This window comes from Amblyomma americanum, chromosome 2, assembly GCF_052857255.1.
Source record: "Amblyomma americanum isolate KBUSLIRL-KWMA chromosome 2, ASM5285725v1, whole genome shotgun sequence".
In the NCBI taxonomy this organism is placed as follows: domain Eukaryota; kingdom Metazoa; phylum Arthropoda; class Arachnida; order Ixodida; family Ixodidae; genus Amblyomma; species Amblyomma americanum.
Window position 1 is genome coordinate 202430959 of NC_135498.1, and position 21095 is coordinate 202452053.

The 21095-nt window shown below is 46.5% G+C and overlaps 1 protein-coding gene across 1 annotated transcript in view; it reads left to right on the forward strand.

Annotated features, from left to right (window-relative positions):
- Positions 1-21095, forward strand: part of LOC144119410 (cytochrome P450 3A11-like) — a 334374-nt gene that overhangs the window by 38242 nt on the left and 275037 nt on the right. Inside the window, exon 6 of the mRNA XM_077652030.1 lies at positions 2934-3022. Coding sequence (XP_077508156.1) covers positions 2934-3022 — 89 coding nt within the window. The remainder of the gene's footprint in view (positions 1-2933; positions 3023-21095) is intronic.

Genomic DNA, 21095 nt, shown 5'->3' on the forward strand with positions numbered 1-21095 from the left:
TCTATTTCCGAAGTCGCCACCGCTTTCTGTTAAGGAACACCCGCAGTATACTGTGAGGTGTTTCTGAACTGCTGCTTTCGGCAGAAGTGTACGCTACCCAGTACACTTGGCACAATATGGTCCCTCGGCTTGAAACAGGCAGGCTCGGGCATAGCAAGGAAGCGGTATGATGTCTCTAAATGTAGCCTGAACATTCCGCGGCCAGAGCAGGTGATGAGCTAGGAGCTGCCAATCACTGCTCAGACACCGCTGAAAGACAGGTGTTCCGGAGGACACAGTTCTGATTTTGGAGTCAGGCGACGCCATCTCGTTTGGCCGATCACGCCACGCCTACAGGCTCCAGTATTGCCAGCAGCACGCGGCTCGAGGTGCCAGAGGGGCCAGACTGCAGTACATATCGTTGAAGTAGTGGTTGGGCTCTCTTCTCCACTAAAGAAGATAAGCGCCGCAGATGAGGTTAAGGAAATACGGAAGCAAGTGAAAAAAATAGAAAAAAATTCCTATGTTCTCCGTATATTTTCCTTGTGGTTTCCACATTATTTCCATAAAGTTGCTGTATAATTCTCAAATAATGCGTAGGATGTTATACGTTTATAATGTGTACGCAATGGGACACGGGCTGCGAAAACAAACACTCACACAAACGAAGATAGAAAGCTTTATTGTGCGAAGCCATACAAAGCTTACAAAACTGATCTCAGCAGCTCATTTTCAGTCTCATCAAACGACACTAGTGCGTAAAATGTGAGCAGGCATGACAATCACGTGGAACCAAATAATACAAATCATTCGAAAGATCAACCACCATTATGTGAAAGACCCTTTTGGGACGGCCCTTACTGAAAAAAAAATCATTCTATTGTGCTACGTGGCTTTGTGACAACAAGAGCTCAAGTATCCACGCGCTAGCCCACGGAAGACGACAACCGGTGGAGTGCACGAAAAAAAAATCGAAATTATGTGCAACCACACAAGTGTATATAAAAAGGAATAACAGGAAAAGTACAAGGAATGCAGTGGGTGTTGTCAGGCTGATAATGATGATGAGCAATGAGGCTCCCGAGTAACAGCAGAGCACCAAGCCTTGCATCAGCTGAAGAAGGCTACGCCAACGAACAACAAAACAGATAAAAACCGCAAAGAAACAGCAAAGCTGACAAACAAGGATAGCGAGCCAAGCTCCCAAGTAACAAAATCACTCAAAGCGGTTCATCAGCTCAACAAGCTAGGCTACTGAAAAAAGTAAAAAAAGGCGCAAACTCCAAATTACTAAAAGAAAAAAACACCAGACACTCCATGGGTTAAATAAAAGTGAAAAGCTCCGGAACTCCGTTAAAATATGAAAATGCCAACTAAAGCCTCGTTCAAAAAGAGACATCAGACCTAAAAGAAACGGCGAAACAAAGGAAGAAACACCTTAAAAAGGCCGAGATTGAGCTTCCGAAGCCTATACGAAGCCTCTCCAAAACGAAACTTCTTTATATGACAAACAAATGGATGTATTGCTTACACAGTTTGCTGTGGTGCCCAAGTGAAGGGCTTCGATCACGAGACGCTCTCGTTTATCTTTTCTCCTTGCCAAGAACTGCGTCTTCTCAGTGCTGGGAACAAAATCACGTTTGTTCAATTCTATGCAGTTCATGCAATGCCCAGCCAAGAAACCACCTGCATTGCTAAAAAAATTCAACCTGTTCTCTCTAGCTCTCTGATTACAATTCCTTCAAGACTGGCCTTTGTAAACACTGCCGCAACTCAGCGGCGCTGTGTACGTCACATCATTTTTACAATCAGTGAATTTTGTTTCATTTTCCGTGGCGCATGGGACTTTCTTTCCATCTTTCATCGTAGCGAACATATTTGAATGTTTGCATGGGGCACAAAATACCACATTCACGCCGCATTTCTTCGCGATTTTTTTTTTGCGTTATGCGAAAGCTCGTGAATGTAAGGAATGACATGGATCTTCTTTGTCTCAACAGCTCTTCAACATTGTTCGCTGTCACAATATTTTGAAACACTCTTGCGTACAAGCTCGAAATTGCATGCAGTTGATAAATACATACACAGTCTCAATGGAGAGCGCATGAATTTCTAAAGTCCCCGTCTCCGTACAGAGAATTTGGCATCAGTTTTCTGGTCCGAACCAACCCCGCCGCAGTGGCTCAGCTGCTAGGCGCTCGTTTACTGAACGGACGACCCCGCAATCCCCGCTGCCAGGTTTCGATAGAGGCGAAGCGCAAAATGGCGTCCATGTTCTGCCGCGCACGTCAAAGGTGTCCTTCATAGACCACGTGCTGCTTCGATCCGGAAGCTAACGCTCAAAAAATTTGCAATTCTTCTGCCATATGATGCACACTGATAATGAATGGTATTACAGGAATCATTGTAGAGAGCGTTTAATTTGGGTTCATCAGATTGACTAATACACCACATGAGCCTAAATTAAAAAAATCAAAGCTTTGCAATTTGGCCCTAAGCATGGAAAGCAAGCCGCCGCCTACAGTCTGCAGCTCAAACATGCACACCAGGCTCAGAAAAAACTCGCGACTATAATGGAAAGCGGAGAAAACGAACGCGTCCCTGCTCGCCCTCAAATAAAGATAGCAAGAAAAAAAGCAGCCAAAATGTGAAGTGTGTGACTCGTTTCGTGACTAATTAGTCACCAGTCTAGAATTTCTGACAATACTTGACAGGATGTTGGATTTTGTTTCCTTTATTTTTAATGTGAACTATAGACATTTGGCTGCATTGAGGGGCTAGTTAAACTGCTTAAGAGTTTGGGCGTTTCGGATAAAATTAGAACTCCAGCGTGCTGCCTTGACTTTGCTTCCTCGAATTCGGGCGAGCAGTTTTGTGCATCTTCCGCTCTCGAGTGGTTCTCCGCTTCGACCGAAGCTGTTCGCATGTGCTCAGCGCCACCGCTCCCGATGCAGATGGTGCCCACAGTGAACGAGTGCGCCAAGGACACATTGCGGAACTTCGCAGACGCTGCAAGGGAGGGAAAACCTTACGACGTGAAGCTGTACGTACACCCTGCCGCTGCTGCACAGACGGCCGCCGTTGGTGGCTTGTTATGGGCGCCAGTACCGCAAGAACCCCCTTTCCGCCTCCGGCCTCTCCATGGTTTTGTGCCATGAAACTATTTTGCGTAAATTTTATATCAGACTGGAACGGACACAAGAAATTCCCCTCAAATTTCCTCGATTGCATGGATTTGTTGACTGAGGTTCAAAAAAATGCACCCTTTGCATATAGATGGCTGACTGCAGCGGGCGCCCTTTGAGGATGAATGGGCGCTTTAAGAACCTCTGACGTTCATATTTAGGACAAAGTTTTATCGGAGTGTATAGCCCCAAATTTTTAATCTTCAGAAAATAGAGGAAATATAAAGAATAAGTTTTTATTCTTAACTAAGGCCTGCGGTTTTCGAGCAAAACTGTTGGAAACCAGAGAAAAGTAACAGATATATTTATTTATTTATTTATTTATTTCGGATACGCTCATGGCCCTGAGGGCATTATTGAGAGGAGTGGAACAAGGCGTACAATAGCACAGATGAGAAGAAAAAGAAATACGTTCATGGGTTACAGCGCTACATATGGCTCACTGCACTGAGTTTTACAGATTCAGCAACTGTGCACCTCCATGTAAACTAAAAGAAAGAAAAAGAAAAAAACGAGAAAGAGAACAAGCACCAACAAGGCAAACTACAAATCAGCAACACAGAGTTCATGTGGGACTATGAACGGGAAGGCACACAAGTCATGAACAAGAAATGCAGGCATTTAACTATTTTCTTAAAATGTTCACGTTGTCGGTGAGTGCCACATCTGCTGGCAAGTGATTCCATTCGGGTGGTGTAGTTGAAACGAAAGAGTTTAACCGAACGGTAGTGTGACAAGGGGGAACGTGTGACAAAGGGGAACGCCCATTTTGCGTGGATGGTCAATGTGCGATGAAACATAGGTGGGTGGCAGGAGCAAAGCGTTTTTCAAAACAGGATTCAGCTTGTAGATCTTAAAAAAAAGACAGCGTCGTGAAATTTTTCTGCGCAATGAAAGTAATGGTAGTGACAAAGTGTTTTTCATTAGTGTGACACTTGATGTGCGGTCATAGTTGTGGGGTATAAAGCGAGCGGCACGGTTCTGAACAGCTTCCAAAAGAGATATAAGTGACTTAGTTGAGAGTCTCATATCGACGCGGCGTATTCAAGCTTTGAAGAAACCAGTGCTTTATAAAGAAAGAGTTTGATGGAAATGGGTGCATTGGAAATTTTTTTTATGTAACCGAGTATACGGTTAGTGTTTCCAGTAATGTAGGTGATATGCTGGTTCCAGGATAAATTTGAGGTTATATGTACACCGAGGTACTTACACAGAGTAACCGGGGCTAACGAAGCATTGTGGATGCTGTAAGAGGCTGCTGGTGAGACATCTTGACGTGAAAAGCGCATGGATTTGCATATTTATGCGTTTAAAATCATTTTTCATTTAGTGCACCAGTCAGTAAAACAGTTAAGATCTGCTTGCTATAAGTGCGCGTCATTAGTGTTTTTAATTTCACGGTATAGTATGTAATCATCTGCAAGCTTATACAACAGCAGACTATAGGACATTTTATTGAAAGCCCTGCAAAAGTCTAAGAAGATGACGTCGACCTCTGAACCTTCATCAAGAATAAAATAAATTTCGTTGCTGAATGATAACTGTGTTTCACAGGAAAACTGTTTCCTGGAACCATGTTGTGTAGTCGTGGAAAACGAAAATGATTCAAGAAAGCCAGATAATTGAAAAATCATATGCGCCATGATTTTACAGGAAATTGAAGTTAATGATATGGGACGATGATTGTATGGTGAATGCCTGTCGCCGGATTTATGGAGTGGAATCACTTTAGCCAGTTTCCATTCGTGTGGTATATCTCCTGTTTCAAGCGATTCCTCCAAATCTTCAGTAAAACATTGTATAGTGCACTTTAGTATTCTTCATGACTTTGGTGTTAATGTTATCAGGCCCACAAGAAGAGTATTTTGCAAATTGTTAATTATGTTAATAATTTTGTCATAACCAAACCTGACAGGGTCCATTGGAAAGCTTATGTTACATGCATAGTCTCTAACATCGGTAATGTCAGTTACGGTACTTGAAAAAGCTGCACGAAAGGACTCGTTAAAAATGTCAGCGACCTCAGAATTCGGAATGGACTTTGACTGAGGGCCAACGAGAGATATAAGTGACTGGTCTCTTTTATTGACACTACTCCACGAATTTTATAATGCTCGTTAGAAATGTTGGCAAGTATACATTAAAGTAGTATTGCTTCGATTCCTTCAAAGACTTCTCGTAACTTTTAAAAATTTTTTGAAGTGCTGACCAGTGCTCACACTTTCCAGAAGACTTCACTTTGCAGGAAACCTCCTTTTTTGTATGCCAGACGTTTTAATGAGTGGTTGCCACCATGGATAGTGGCAGCTAGTTAAAAGCTTTTTTCGAAGAATGTACAAGTCGACCAATTCGCAAAGCTTTTTTCTGAAAAGTGGCCCAATTGATATTTACGCAAATTTTGTTGAAGTTTTCCAGGAATTCGTCGAGGAAGTTTTTTTAATTTTTTAAATTGGTTTTTGGTGGAAAGGAAATGACGCAGTATCTGTCTCATATATCGTTGACACCTGAACCGCACCGTAAGGGAAGGGATAAAGGAGGGAGTGAAAGAAGAGAGGAACAAATAGGTCCGTAGTGGAGTGCTCCGGAATAATTTCGACCACCTGGGGATCTTTAACGTGCACTGACATCGCACAGCACACGGGCGCCTTAGCGTTTTTCCTCCATAAAAACGCAGCCGCCGCGGTCGGGTTCGAACCCGGGAACTCCGGATCAGTAGTCGAGCGCCCCTAACCACTGAGCCACCGCGGCGGGGCTCAAGGAAGTCTTCAAGTGCTTAATTGATCGCAGTGTAATTTCCTTTAGCATAATCATTTATTGCTTTTATATTGTTATGCGACGTTCGAGCAGGGAAGTTCAACACGACATGTAATAAAAAAATGATCGCTCATACCTGATAAATAGGTAATACTGGAAACAGCATCAGGGGTTGTTGTTAGAAACAAGTCTAATACATTGCATGTTGGAAATGAGACCCTCGCAGGCTGAGTTATTACATGAGTTAAACAAAAGTTGGAACAAATATTTACAAAATTAGACGATTCTGACGTAGAGTTGATAGTGTTATACGAAACGCTAGACCAGGTAATAATAGGAAAATTAAAATTGCCAAATAAAAAACTGGAACATTCCGAAATTTTCCACACAGAACGCTTAGCGCGTCATGAAGGTCGCTGGAAAAACCAATCCCGGTAGAACGGTAGCATGCACACAATTGAAGTTTTTGATATTCAGTCGTAATCTGCGCACATAAAAACTCTGATCAATGTGAAGGCTATCGATATGATCAAAGAAAGCGACCAGAACACCGCACCCACGTGCGACTGCGCGATCACAGCGAATATGGAATACCGCTTTCGGATGGCGAAGATTTCCGTGCTTCTAACATAATCATTCAGCCATGTTTCCGTTAGGACAATAATGTCGGCCGATGCGGTATCGGCGGCACAGGGAAGATCATCGCGATTGCGAACAAAACTGAGTATATTGGTGAACAGCACTGAAATTCCAGAGATCGGCTGCACACGCGGACGAAGGCGCCCAGCCAGCTATCTCGAATCATCAAACCACCACCCACGGCACTGCTATCAACACGTGAAGTAGTAGCATACACACTAGTTTGTTTCACAAACGCTATCTCTTTCAGCACAATAGGTGTAGCATTCCTTGTTTACGAATAACCTTACGTGCCTCAGTTTGAAGCGCGTGTTAGGCACAGTTTCCTTCACAAATTCCGCCAGTTTTTTCTAGCATGTTTTTTAGATGGACTAAAATCTTCAGACATAGAAACATCTCAATCATCGAGTTTAGACTGAGCATTTATTAGCATTTCTTTCGTTTTGTAGTTGGAAAATTTTCCTATTATTGGCAGCGTTTTGCTAGAGTCTGCAAGTCAATTTGGTGTTCCCGGGCGATATCAGTACTAGAAAGGGTAATTGACATTTCTTGCTGTATTATATTCACAATTTTTTCCACTGACTGCAATCATGTCTTGGTGCCTTCAGATATACCGCAAAATAAGAAGTCATCTCTACGGGATCTATATCAAGATCGTTCATTCGGACCCTTAATGAATAATTTTCTTTGGCTAGTCGTTCAGCAGTTGACTTGAGAGCATTAAGGTCCCTTACGGACGGATTCAAAGCCCGCAAGTTTGGTCTCAACATTTATAAGCCGGCTTGAAATATCAGTAACCTTCACATCTAGTGCCTCTTGAATTGCATGTAATAGACTTACTTGAGTTCAATATTTCGGCCTGTCCTGTTCAACATTTGTTAAGCAGATTCTTAGATCCTCTAGAAGGGCGAGTACGGCATCGCTGTCAGATTCGGGTGTCGGGTTTTGAGGGTTGCTACGAGTGTTATGGCCAGGGCCAGGGTTTAATTCAACATATTTGGACAAGAGCAATTTGTCTGTTCCCTTCTGCGTCCTCGGTGTTTTAGCGCTTCTGAAAATGTCAAATCTGCACCAACTAGCCCGATCCGCTACCTTCTGAATAAAACTGGCAGACATTTTCTACCTGCAGTTGTCAAGGAAGCATAACGAGGCAGACATGATTTGAACGCTTGGGTGGGAATAGACTAACCTGAAGGATGAAAAAGCGAAAGACGTTGGCGAACCTCATCTTATCGCTGCTCTCATGCCCACTGAAGGGGTGGCGATGGTGCAGCCCATTTATATCTTCTGCGATGGTTGACGTCGATGCCCCTCCGGAGTAAAAAATTAGCAGTGGCTTAGCTCAGCTATGCCAGGATATGCGTGGCGTGAGCTACGCTGAGCCGCTGGGCATCAATAACCGCTGAGCAGCAATTTCGCTCTCCATCTCCATGGCTATACTACACTTACAAACGCCCCGATATATGTATAACCCGCCCCCTTTATACCTCTGCGCATGCGCACAAAATGAGAGGTGCTAGCAAGCGGCTCTGGTGTAGCGTCAGCCTTGGCTACTGCGCAACAGAGGCGCACAGCTGGGCACGCGCCGGTGCCAGTGCGTGTGCCGCGGCTATGACTTCACTCCTCTGGAATGCGCTGACCGGCGAGACGCGCGCGGCGGCTCCGGCGCACCAGCTGTGCGCCGTGTGACGTCACTGCTTCTCGCGCATGCGCAGCACGGCTCCCTAGGAGCCACGCGAAACTGCTCAACCTCGGCCAGTGTAGCTCACGCTACAGAATCTTGCGAAGCGGTCGCGGTCTCTATCTGCGTCTTCAGAGCATTCCATGGGCCATCGGAACATTTGTCACTTGACGCCGGCGCACTCCCGTTGAAAAGCGCCGATGGGATTCCGTAGTAGCACAAAACTGGATCTGAAGCGACACTGCCAGTGAAGAGGACCGGAGACCGAAGGATGAAAAAAACGAAAGACGTTGGTGAAACACATCGTATCGCTGCTCCCATGCCCACTGAATCGCAATTTTTTCCAGATATATAAAAATGCTGAGAGTTATACTGTGAAAGATCTTACATTTGTTACTCAAAAATTGTTTAGGTACCATTTCGACTCATTTCTAGCCAGCAGTGTTTGAAAAAACGTGCTGTTTTCTGCGTTTATCTGAAAGTCGTGCTAGCATTGCATTCTGTGCCGTGGATCCATCTTTCGCCGTCATGTGGTTATTTTCGACCGCTCGTCCCTGTTTTGGCTGCGCTCCTGCGCTACCAGCGTTTAACAAAATTTACCTGCGCGAGATTAATTCGTTTATGCTGGCTTCGAGACTACTTCGTTCTAATGTTTGCCTAGTTTATGCGCGTTAATTGAGGGTGTCGTCTAGAGCAACGGGCAAAAGAAGTAGTGGTCCTGATGAGAGGCGAACCGGGGCAGAGTTTGCATGTACTATTCGGGTTCGAACCCGACCGCGGCGGCTGCGTTTTTATGGAGGAAAAACGCTAATGCGTCCGTGTGCTGTGGATGTCAGTGCACGTTAAAGATCCCCAGGTGGTCGAATTTTTTCCGGAGCCCTCCACTACGGCACCTCTTCCTTTCTTCTTTCACTCCCTCCTTTATCCCTTCCCTTAGGCGCGGTTCAGGTGTCCAACGATATATGAGCCAGATACTGCGCCATTTCCTTTCCCGAAAAAAGAACCATTATTATTATTTATTATGATTACTATTCGGCCTCACCACGCAACGTTTTTTCCGTGTGCTGCGCGCGTGTCAACGTTCGCTTCCGATTGGTGTGTCGTAGCAACGTTTGAGTCATTTAATGCGAGGCTGGTCTGAATGAATCAACGCCGTGCTAGTGTGTGTCATGCTGTGTGCAAACAATGAAATGCCGAGGCACTTACGCTGCCACATGTAGCGCTACCAGCACGCTTTGACAGAGCGGTGGTGTTTTAGGTGTTGCTGTTTTCACAGCCGTGCGGTGCGGACGCTTGTTTCGGTGCTCTTCGGATTACGGGTGGTGACCGGGAGCGGACGGACTGACGACTGCGAGAGTGACGTGACTGCGTCAAATAGCTGAGTTTGTTCCTTTAGTATTTTGAAAGTTTAGATTTAGGCTAGCTTTAGATCTAGGCTAGTTAGCTCAAGTGCTCGTGAAAGAGCAGGTCATTGACCTCACGACCGGCTCTTTTCTGGCCCGCAGCTATGGATATGCAGCGCTCATTTGTGAGTTAACAAGTTTAGGCAGGTTATTCGTTTTCCAAGTGATCCACTTTAGCGGTAGGCAGAATTTTTTTTGAGCACATGCTTGTGGGTGTTTTTTTTAGCCTTTGGATATTCTAGCAACCGAGGACTGCTAAAATGGCCAAGAAACTGAAGATTAAGTGCAAGGAGTGTGAGGCGTCGGTGAATTTGAGCGAAAGGCGGTTCGAATCTGTAGAGGAGGCCGAAGGCGTTGATTTTATGTGCACTCACTCACTCAGTCCGTCGGTCGGTCGGTCGTGCAGTCAGTAAGTCAGTCAGTCAGTTTTTATTTGCAGGAAAACCACATATCCTGTGGGTGTCAGAGACTAAAGGCATGGTCGCCTGACGAGGCCTCTGCCCCCGTAACAAAAGGAGCAGCCTGAAGCAGTACAGCAGAGAGCTGATAAAAAAGAAAAGCTGCTTACAAATAGTACACGCCTATATCATATACAAAATGGCTGGACTTAAACACTATGGATAGTTTTTTTTAATCACATTGAAGATTCGCTCAAATATCATAAAAACACGTAAAAAGAAGTCAAGAACTGAGAAGAAAAATTACATTGTCTTAGCAATATCGCAGTTAACAACTGCCCCACTTCATAACTACAGCGCAACGAGCGGTTAGTAGAAGTACACGGGCAGGGATACAACACAGCGCTGACTCACAACTGAATTCTTTATTAGGCGCCAGCCGGAAGAAGTAACCGACCGGCGGACAGAAATGGAAGGCAATGCACACGAGACACAAATATATGAAAAACTCGAAATTAAGCACGTGCGTGTCAGCACTCGCAGTCGAGGTATCGTTTTTCTTTTTCTGATAGCGATACGGAGGGTGCGCTTATACATTCTTCCGGGAGCCTTGCTATCATGCGTGGTTCTAAAATTTCTCTTGTCAGGGAGCCGCGGTTCCTACCTGTCACAACGCACTCATTTTACAGTGGCTTGCAGGCATCGATGTCATCTTCGTCATCATCTTCATCACTTTTGCAGGTTCTGCAGTGTTTGGCTACGTGGCCTACTATGGGGACACGTGAAACATTATAGTCATGCTCTTTTAATCTTTTGTTGATAGATCGGCCGGCTTGGCTGATGTATTCCTTCCCGCATGATACCGGAAAAGAGTAGATGACTCCCTCCTGGCAGAAGAAAAATTGTTTTGCATGCCTTTTCATGCTGCCGCGTGGTTCACTGTTGGCCGATTTAACTTTCTTCACCAGGCGTAACAATCGAATAGGTGCCGAAAACAGAACATCAACCCCCACATGCTTTCCAATTTTCTTTTTGTTGTGTGAGGCCTGATGCAGATATGATACAACGGCAACTTTTCTCTTTTTCTCCTTGTTAATATTGCTATTGCCATCAGACCTCAACTTTTCCTGCAATTTTTCTGGGGACTGAAACCAGACCTTCTGAAGGGTAACCAGCCTGCGTCAAACGGTCTACTTGTTTATGGAAACTTTTCTCCAAGCTGTGCTCACATGATTTATTTAAAACATTGTCAAAATTTGAGTGCACAATTGCTCCTTTGACGAGCTTCGAATGGGCTGATGAGTATGACAGGATCAGTTTTTGACCACGGGGCTCAAAAGCCCGACATACATGAGATGAAGTGAATTGGAGTGAGAGATCTAAACACCTGATAAAATCATTAAGTGTTACTTAGTTTGTTAAAAGCATCGGTTTCAGGCACTCACAGGGCACTGAAAAAACATGAACGGCTGCTCAAATTCAAGGCTACCACATTCTAAAAACACGAAGAAGTCGTCTACAAACCTAAAAATGCCACAAACGCATGCAAAACAGTTTGTCCCCTGCCAGGAGAGAGTGATCTACTCTTTGTCGCTATCATACGGGAAGCAATACATCGTCCAAACCGGCCGATGTATGAACGAAAGATAAAAGAAGCATAACTATATTGTCTCACGTGGCCCCATAGTAGGCCACGTAGCCAAACACTGCAGAACCTGCAAAAGTGATGAAGATGAGACGAAGATGACATCGATGCCCTCAAGGCACTGTAAAACGAGTCTGTTATGATAGGTAGGAACAGCGACTCGCTGACAAGAGAAATTTTAGAAGCACACATGATAGCAAGGCTCCTCCCAAATGATTGTATAAGCGCACTCTCGGTATCGCTATCAGAAAAAGAAAAACGACACCTGGAATGCGAATCCTGACACGCATATGCTTTATTTCGTGTTTTTATATATTTATGTGTTGTGTGCATTGCCTTCCATTTGTAGTCGCCAGTCAGGTACTTACGTCCCGTTCTTTGCGCTTTAGTTATGAAATATAGAAACCAGCTCGCCCAACAACTTACCTTGTCGAACAATTGCCCGCTGTTCACGTTTGAACGTTTTTCTGGTCAGGCAGAAATCCAAAATAGAAGCACAGTTATTTAACATGTCTGTTACCTGATACTCGAGATCATGTTTTCCATAATTTGCTGTGACTTTTTTATTTCTGAGTTTGAGATTACGGATATCATATTGCGCCAAGACAGGTATGCAAACACTATGGAGTTTTTTTTATATATTTGCTGTGCCAGTGTCCATAAATTGACTTTAGTTGGCGGTAAAACAATCTAAGAAAACGTGGTAGCGTCGACAACAATCTAATAGGGCCACTATGATTCCCAAAAATCCTGCTGCGTATGAAATGCACGCCTGAACAGGCCGGACGAAGCGAACACGAGCCTTGCGTTACTTACGAATGCTTTAGAAGGACAGCTACAAGTAGAGAGGGCAGCGAACCGCAAAATCCAAGAGCAGCTTAGTGAAGTGCTAGACGCAAAAATGGCTGACACACCCAAGCGAGGTCACATTCTAGCGCCAGCCACGTGGATGGGGCCTGCACTGACATGGACAGCAATAGGAAAGTAGATCAGGTAGGTTCAGACAGGAACAGCTACGCACACGTGGCCGCTAGGAAGTCTGGAGGCGATGGAGGGGAGGGGAAGAAGCTAGCCCTAATGAATGAGGTCATAAACACTGATAGGATGCAGAAAATTCCGGAAGCTAGGAGGGAGAGAGAAAATACCGTAGTGCGTATCGGTGGTGACTCAAACATGAGGAGGGGCAAAGGAACTATAATGGAGCGTGTAAAGGGTGACAAGCGGGTCGCAGCCGGGCATTCCCCGACAGGACAATGAACGCAGTGCTCAGAGAGACAAAAAGCGAACTTTCTGAGAATGTTGCACAGCGCAATTTGGTAGTGGTAGCGGAGGGCTAAATGATGTCTTGAATGGCGGCGCCGCAAAAGTAGTGGAAATATTAGCGGACAGAGTTGACGATTTAAGGGCAATAGCACCGCAAGTACAGATCGCGCTGTGCACAGTGCCGGAGGTGCAAGGATGGAACGGAGAAGTTGCCAAGGACATTATGGCTGTTAATCGAGAGATCAGAAAGTTAATACACGAGAAAGGCTTTGAAGTGGCATGTTTAAACACGGAAGTACATAAAGCAGGCTTTGGCAGAGGCTTTACACGAGATGGCATCCATTTTAGTGGAAGGCTAGTAGCAGGATAGGCTGGCTGGAGTCCAGCGCGTAGGGGCAGGTAGAAGCAAAGTAGAAAGTGTAAGAATGGCGGGTGACCCCAACAAAAATGCCACTAGGAGCTCCAAGAAGAAAACTGCTAAAATAAACTTTAAAACCAGGATCAGGCACATAAACACGCAAGACGGTATAAAAAGAGAGAGAAATGGCTAGATATAGAAGGGTAGGAAAAGGACGAAGAAGTAGGCGTATACGCGTTATGCGAGAAACAACTCATGGATCTATTAGATCCAGCGTTTATTGATGGCTACGTCTGGGAAGGCAGCAACAGAACAACAACGGGGAGGAAGGGAGGAGGAGTTCGTATGCTGATACATCAAGGAACAAAGTGGCAATGAATAAAGTCAACTTGCAAAGAACATGTCTGGGTATCAGATTCAATAGGCGGTAAAACGACACGGCTTGAATAAGGTTATTTAGGGACAAGGGACAAATGCAAGCAAGAAAACAAGGGTCTAGTTATGTGCCTCAAAGACGATATGAAGCAGTTTGGAGATGTTGCTGGTATTATTCTGCTGGGTGACATGAATGACCACATCGAGGATCTGGATGGATAACATATTGTGACGGGAAGTTAATCTGTAGCGGCGCTGGCATCGCCAGCGGCGCTGAAGAAGAAGATCTGCCTCGCGCATCAGAGGAAGACACCGGACAACCGGACAAACGGACAAGCAGGAAGACACCGGACAACCTGTCGGACGTTCCTGTTCGGTGGTCGCTGTTCTGTTGACGTGGCTCAGCTACCCAGGCTGCGGGGCAGTGGCTAAGTACCTGGCGGTGTTGCGCTAGCTTGCTAAATTTCTCCTTCTTTTTGGCTGTGCCTGTTTGCTCCTGTTCTGGGGTGATTGGGTGCGGGACGAGAGCTTAATGTCTACTTCTTCTCCTGGCCAGGGGTTTTCCCCTTGGTCGGCATCTCTTCCTAAAGACCAGCTCCCAATTGATCTCTTTTTCCGCAGTGGTGTTTCAAGCATTCCGGTCGTTTTAGTGCCTTCCGATGGCGGCGCTATCCGACTGAACAATCCGGAGGCAGTGCAGGCGGCTCTTAGGTCCACATCGCAGCACTTCATGCACATTACCGATGTCCGGCAGTTCGGCAGGGGTGGTATTTTGTGCAGGTCGCCGGATAAAGACTGTATTGAAGACCTTCTAAACTGTACGGCCTTCGCCAGCCACCCGGTGAGCGCATTCATTCCGCCTCATCTAGCATGTTCCAAGGGCTTGGTCCGAGGGGTCGACTCTCGATTGAGCCCTGCGGAAACGCTTGAGAACCTCTCGCCTGCGGGAGTGATTGCTGTCCATCGATGCAGCAGGATGGTTGACGGAGTAAAAATTCCTACAGAGTCCGTCATTGCCACATTTGCAGGAATATTTTGCACGTCAGAGATTAAGGTGTGGCCATTGGTTTTTCGAGTAGATGCCTTTAACTCTCGGCCCCTTCAGTGTCAAAACTGCTGGCGATTTGGCCACAGCGGCAAAGCCTGCAAATCGGCCTTACGCTGCTGTGCCTGTGGGGAACGTCATTGCAGAGAGGAATGTCCTTAACAGCAAGAGAAATGCTGTTTGTGTAGCGGTGCTCACCCTGCTGATTCGCCTGACTGTCCTGCACGAGCACAAGAAGTTCAGGTGCTCGAGCTTATAGACAAGCGCAGATGCACGCGGATAGAGGTTTTTGCCGCAGTCAAGGAGAGAGCCTCAGTTTACTCTAGTGTGGCCGCCAAATGCCCACCCATAATGGATTCTAGTTGGTCCCAGGCTATTACAGCGGCAGTTGAGAAAGCTGTGGCAAATGCAATGGATCGCATTATGGAAACCGTGTCCACGTGCATTTCGCAGGTCATAGCTGCTCAGATGACCAATCTTCTGCAGACATCCACCGCTCCGCTCTTGTCTTCTTTGGCTTCGGAAGCTACCCCTCCTTCTGTAGCAATCGATTCCGCTCCACAGGGCCAAAAACAATGTGAGCAACAAAAGACCTCTCAGGCCTCTCCTTCGAATAGCGTTATGGACGCATCCTCTATGGATGGTATGGATATGGAGTCTGTTCTCCGCGCCCAGAAACGAAGTGGGTCTCCTCTGAATATTGCAGGTCCATCTTTCCCCCAGTCAAAGCCAAAGAAAAGTAACGCAAGTCAAAACGCTAAGACCAGGATTCTAGAAAAGGCAGTCGCGGCTGCGGCACTTCCGCCAAGATAGGGTTCTTAAGTGTACTCCAGTGGAATTGTCTATCTATATTCTCAGCTTCAACAGATTTAAATTGCCTATGCAATCAGCTTCTACCAGATTTAGTTGCTTTACAGGAAACATGGCTAACTTCAAATTTCAATTATCATCTCAAGGATTACCATCCGTTCCGGCTTGGCCGGTCATCACGATGGGGAGGGTTGTTAGTGCTCATATCTACAAAGTTTTGCCACAGGGCATGCATTTCTTTTCAATATGCGGACAATGAATGTGAAATCTTCGCGGTTGACCTCAGTGTCCCAGGTCAACAGCCCTTTACGGTAGCTAATGCATATTTCCCGTCTGGTGTGCGTGACACTCGGCCCCTTGACTCACACATGTCTAGTAGCCGATCTCAGGTTCTATTACTTGGCGACTTCAATTCGCACCATGTGACTTGGGGGTTTAAAACAGACAGCTTTGGTTCTAGACTATTTGATTGGGCTTCTGGCAACAACTTGATCTGCAACAATTCCGGATTGCCTACGTTTGTTCGCAGTCAATGCCGCTCTCCCTTGGATTTAACTTTTTCCTCCTCAGGAGTCTCTGTTATGTCTTGGGCGCCTGTTGACTGCAACAAACAGTGATCATCTACCGATTAGTTTCAAGTTTGCGAGCAAATTAACTCTTCCTGAGCGACATCAGCGCACGTTAATAAATTACAATTGCTTTAAAGACACGCTAAGATCAGCCCTCCAAATCACTTCAGACACTCGCGCTCAGAGAAGTGCCGAAAACAAGGCTGCACATCTATGTTCAGTACTGGACCATGCAAGGGAAAAGTCTGAATTTTTGGTTAAGAAAACAAAGGGTGCAATCGCGAACAATTGGTGGAATCCTGAGTGCACGCGTGCATATAGACGACGGAAAGCAGCTTGGAAGAAACTTCTCATCAATCAATGCCCAAAAAATTGGCTGGATTATAAGTATGTTGCAGCAATATTTAAACGCACTGTCGCCCGTGCAAAGGAGGAGTATAATACAAATCATTATGATTTCCTTTCCCAATCAGGAAATAAACCAGCCTTGTTTAATTTCATGAGGCGCAAGAAGGTGATTCCTCCGGCTGCCAACATTGAATCCCTCGTTCAGTCCCCTGCTGACATCGCAAAGGCCTTAGAGGATATTGCGTGTGGCCTAGAGCTTCGCTTTACATCTGCTTTACCTTCTCCTACTATATTCACATGCACCTCAAGGAATTTCACTGAGGTCTCTATGCCTGAGCTGTCGCAAATTGTTCTGCGCTTCTCCCCAGCGGCTCCTGGCCCTGATAAGGTCACTTCATCTATGATCAAAATTTTGTTCAATGAATCTCCTGCAGACCTGTTGGCTCTAATTAACCATTCTATTAAAGGTCCTTGGATACCGCATGAGTGGCGTCTTGATGAAATAGTTCCATTGCTTAAAAAGCAAGGGGAGGGCTTAACTTTAGACAATATACGCCCTATTTCGTTAACGTCGAACCTAGTGATTTTAAGGAATTTTAATGAAAGAAAGGCGGAGAGGTCGGCCGGTGGTAACAGGGCCCTGGCCTGCTCCTTCTCAACCGTGTCATGTCATTCATTTCAGAAAATGCTGTATTGAATCCAAGTCAAATTGGTTTCAGGCCGGGTTGTTCAATTTGGTGTGCTCATACTGACCTTGACAGTCGTATTAAATTAGCTCGCAATAGAAAAAAGTTTGCTGCGCTTGTCACCTTGGATGTCAGTAAAGCATACGACAGCGTGGAGCACTCGACTCTATTACTAAGATTACAGGAACTCAACTTCAAAAGCTATTTTGTAGCCTGGATGTCTGTTTTTTGGAAAATAGAGAATTTTACTGCTGCCAAAATGGTGTTTCCTCAAGGAGATTTCCACAGAAAAGAGGTGTTCCGCAAGGATCAGTTCTCTCACCTGTTTTTTTTAACATTTTGCTAAGCTCAATTACATGCATTCAAAATGTGAAAACTTATGTGTACGCCAACGATACGGCATTTTTTGCATCAGCAGGTGACATTCACACTCTTTATCGAACCCTGCAAAATTACCTCAATGTTCTTGACAACTGGCTAGGAAGAATTCATCTGTCCCTTCATGTGAAGAAATGCGCATTGTTAGTATTTCCAGTTTCTGTTCCTGTAAATATCTGCCTGGTCTATAGAAATAACATACCTCAAGTTCAGACGGTGAAGTCTCTCGGTGTAATATACGACTCTACTCTCTCCTGGCGGCCACACATTGAGCAAGTTTCTGCAAAAGGAGTTCGGGCCATTGGCATCCTGCGCAGGCTTTGTAGTGCTAGGTCAGGCATGAGAAGGCATACGCTTCTGATGATTTATAAAACGTACGTCCGCCCAATTTTGGAGTTCGGGTGTGTTTTATTCTCAGGAGCTCCTGCCTATAAACTTCGCCCTCTTGTGCTTTTGGAGCGTGAGGCGTTGCGCCTTTTTCTGGGGCTTCCAAAATATGTCGCCAATGCTGTTCTGCACCTTGAGGCGCGAATGCCTTCGTTATCAGCTAGGTTTCGCCTTTTAACAGTTCAAACATTCTTAAACTTGTGCGACTCACCTCTTCACGCTTCCGGTATAATATTTCTTAGTCAACCTTCCACCTTTTTTAGTGCTGCCTGGTCTCAATTTCATACCCCGCAGATATGTTACGTGCAGTCCCTCCTTGATCACATAAATATTCATTTCACGGATGTCCGCCAAATATATAACAACTCCTCATCTGTCCACATTGAATTCGATGATATTTTCCCATCGAATGCTAAGCTGCAGCCCTTCCCGCTTCTTCAGGGTCTATTGCAGGACCACCTAAGGTCCTTTACCTCTCATGTTCTTAGTGCTACCGATGCCTCGCAGGATCGCGAAAAGGCAGGTGTGGGAATTTTTTCGCCTTCACTGGATTGGTCTTTTTCTCTTCGTCTTCCTGACTTCACTCAAATTTTTCTGGCCGAATTATTAGCAATAATCTTAGCCTTACGAAAATTAGAATCTACCGTTTCCCAGGTCGTGATTATGACATACTCTCTGTCCATTTGCTCTTGCTTATCCTCACCCACTGACTCTCGGCCATTACGCCTCTTTAAGTTCCTGATTCCGCTCCATCTAAATTCGGTAAGGTTGCTTTGGGTACCAGGTCACATGGACTTTCACTTAAATGAGGTTGCAGATTCCTTAGCAAGAGCCTCTCTCAGCAGCCCAATTGTTGCTGTCCTGCCATCGTGTGCATATACAGCTGTGGTGAGGTTTCGCAGCTACACAATATTTCAGGAATTTGCTGCCTCGGCTCTTACATCATCTCCCGAATATCAGCATCTTCTGCATCCTTGGAGTAGCAAAGACTGGCGCTCACGCAGACTAGAGGTCTCTTTCACGCGCTTGCGTTGCCGGGTTCCCCTTCTAAATTTCTACCTTCACAGATCTGGCCTGGCAGCTTCCCCACTGTGCCCTTTTTGTGCTGAACCTGAGACAATAGATCACTTCCTGCTGCTCTGCCGCCGCTTTTCTCATTTGAGGAAGCGTCTTTTGCAAATTCCATTTCATCAACCGGGCTTGCCTGTGTCTTCCGCGGTTGTTCTTTCCATTGGCGCTTCTTTGTTTGGACGAAGCTACAGGAGTGTGCGCTCTGCTGTGCAAAATTTTCTTCAAGAAACGTAGCGACTCCCATTCTAATTTCTTTTTCCCGCTCTCAGTCAGTACGACATTGCAACATTACAGGCATTGTGTACTATTATGCACATTAAGCAATTGTCTCGTCTTCAATCTCCAAGTTAACTGGACCCCTTTACTTCCCTCTTCCAATCTATCAGACTACATACTATTGCCACTCCTTTTCCCGTCCAAACTTTCCTGTATCCAGTAATTAACCGCCTGTGTCTTGGCCACTCCCCCGTAGTGGCTATGTGCCAGCAACGTCTGAGGCCTTCCTTCCTTCCTTTCAGCAACCGACCAGGCCAGCAACGTCAACAGCCCACTCCGCCGACCCACCGCCGCGGCTACCGGGACATCAAATAAATGTGGACTTCCTACCACATTTTGCTGACACCGGACGACAGTTTCGACGCACACAACGCCGCTCCCACCGGCTCTGCGCTCCTGCCCGTCCTGTCCCTCCACTTGGCCTTGCCTCTGCCCGCTCCCTGTTCGCACCAGGCTTTCGGCAGCTTTTCATCGCTATGTACGCACCTCCCACCACATCCGGTGAGCTCCTTCAGCCGTATCAACGCCCCTTCCTTCCTCGGCTGTTCGGCCTGTCCGCGTTTTATGCCAGGAACCCCGTTTTGTGGCTGGCGCTGCTGGACTCGCACTTTCATGTCCACAACGTGTCCAGCCAGCTGCTGCACTATCAGCACGCCAGCCGCGAAATACCACCCGGCCTCCTGGCACGGCTGCGGTTGCCGTCTCCTGGCCCCGAGATATACGCCGACTTCAAGAAGGGCCTGACGGCGTATTTTGGCTGGGAGCTCCCGCCGACTCTCTGCGCTCCTGTTCTGGACTCAGAAACTGTGACGCCACTCGAACCACCACCCCTGGCCGCATTCCCTAACCGAGCTGTTTCGGCTTTCCCTCCGCCCGCTCCTACGTCGGCGCCCCACCCCCCACCGGTCTCTCCACTATCGTCGCCACCGTATGTGCCCCCACTCACGGTTCGGCAAGTGCCACGCGAGGACGCGCCAGTCTCTTGCAAACCTTATCAATCAGCTGCCTCAAACTACACCCCGGTCTCTCTCAAGTTTGCTTCACTGGCCCCTATGGACGGCCATCCACCTCTGATCTCCCATTTCACGGCGCCTTCTGACCACCCCTGCTTCCCGGCTGTGGCGCCTGCCCTTCGGCCATCACTGGCAGCACCCTCTCTCGACCCGGGCCCGCACTCTCTAGTCCCACGTTCGCCTGCTCCCTCAAGCCCGACCACAGTGAGCACAATTGTCCTTCCTGTCGCGAGGCCCGCATGCACGCCACCTGAGGGCCTTGTTGCGCCTACCGCGCCACCCGAAACGCCTGCCACGCATCCCTTCCCACCTGGCGCTTTCACCACTGCATGCGCCTCCGCGACGGCCGAGACAGCCTCAGCAGGTGGTGGCATGCTTGCGATGCATTGCAGCGTGCTCCATCCAACACCTTCTATGGACTCGGCCCTACCGTATCCTTCCATTCCTACACATACTCCCCGGATTTGCTTCTTGTGCCCCCAGCAACCGGTCCCAACGCCACGGTGAGCTCAATTTTGCAGCCATCCGGTACACCCAAATCAAATCAAATCAATTTATTCAAACATCCTGAGATGCTTAGGGGCACGGACAAAAAGCCAAAGGTGGCTTCACGAGGTCCGTGCCCCTTACAAGGCATACATACAGTGGAATACGCGGAATGTTTAAAATACAGGCCGTGAAATCAGCAGAAAACGGAGAAAACGCAGAAAACGCAGCTGCCCACAAGGCAGAAAGGTGTACAAATTAAAAAAAAAAACGAAAAATGCGGATAACGAAAAACAAACAGAAACTTGAGGTGTACGGATCATAAAAAAATGTAGTGCACAAAAGT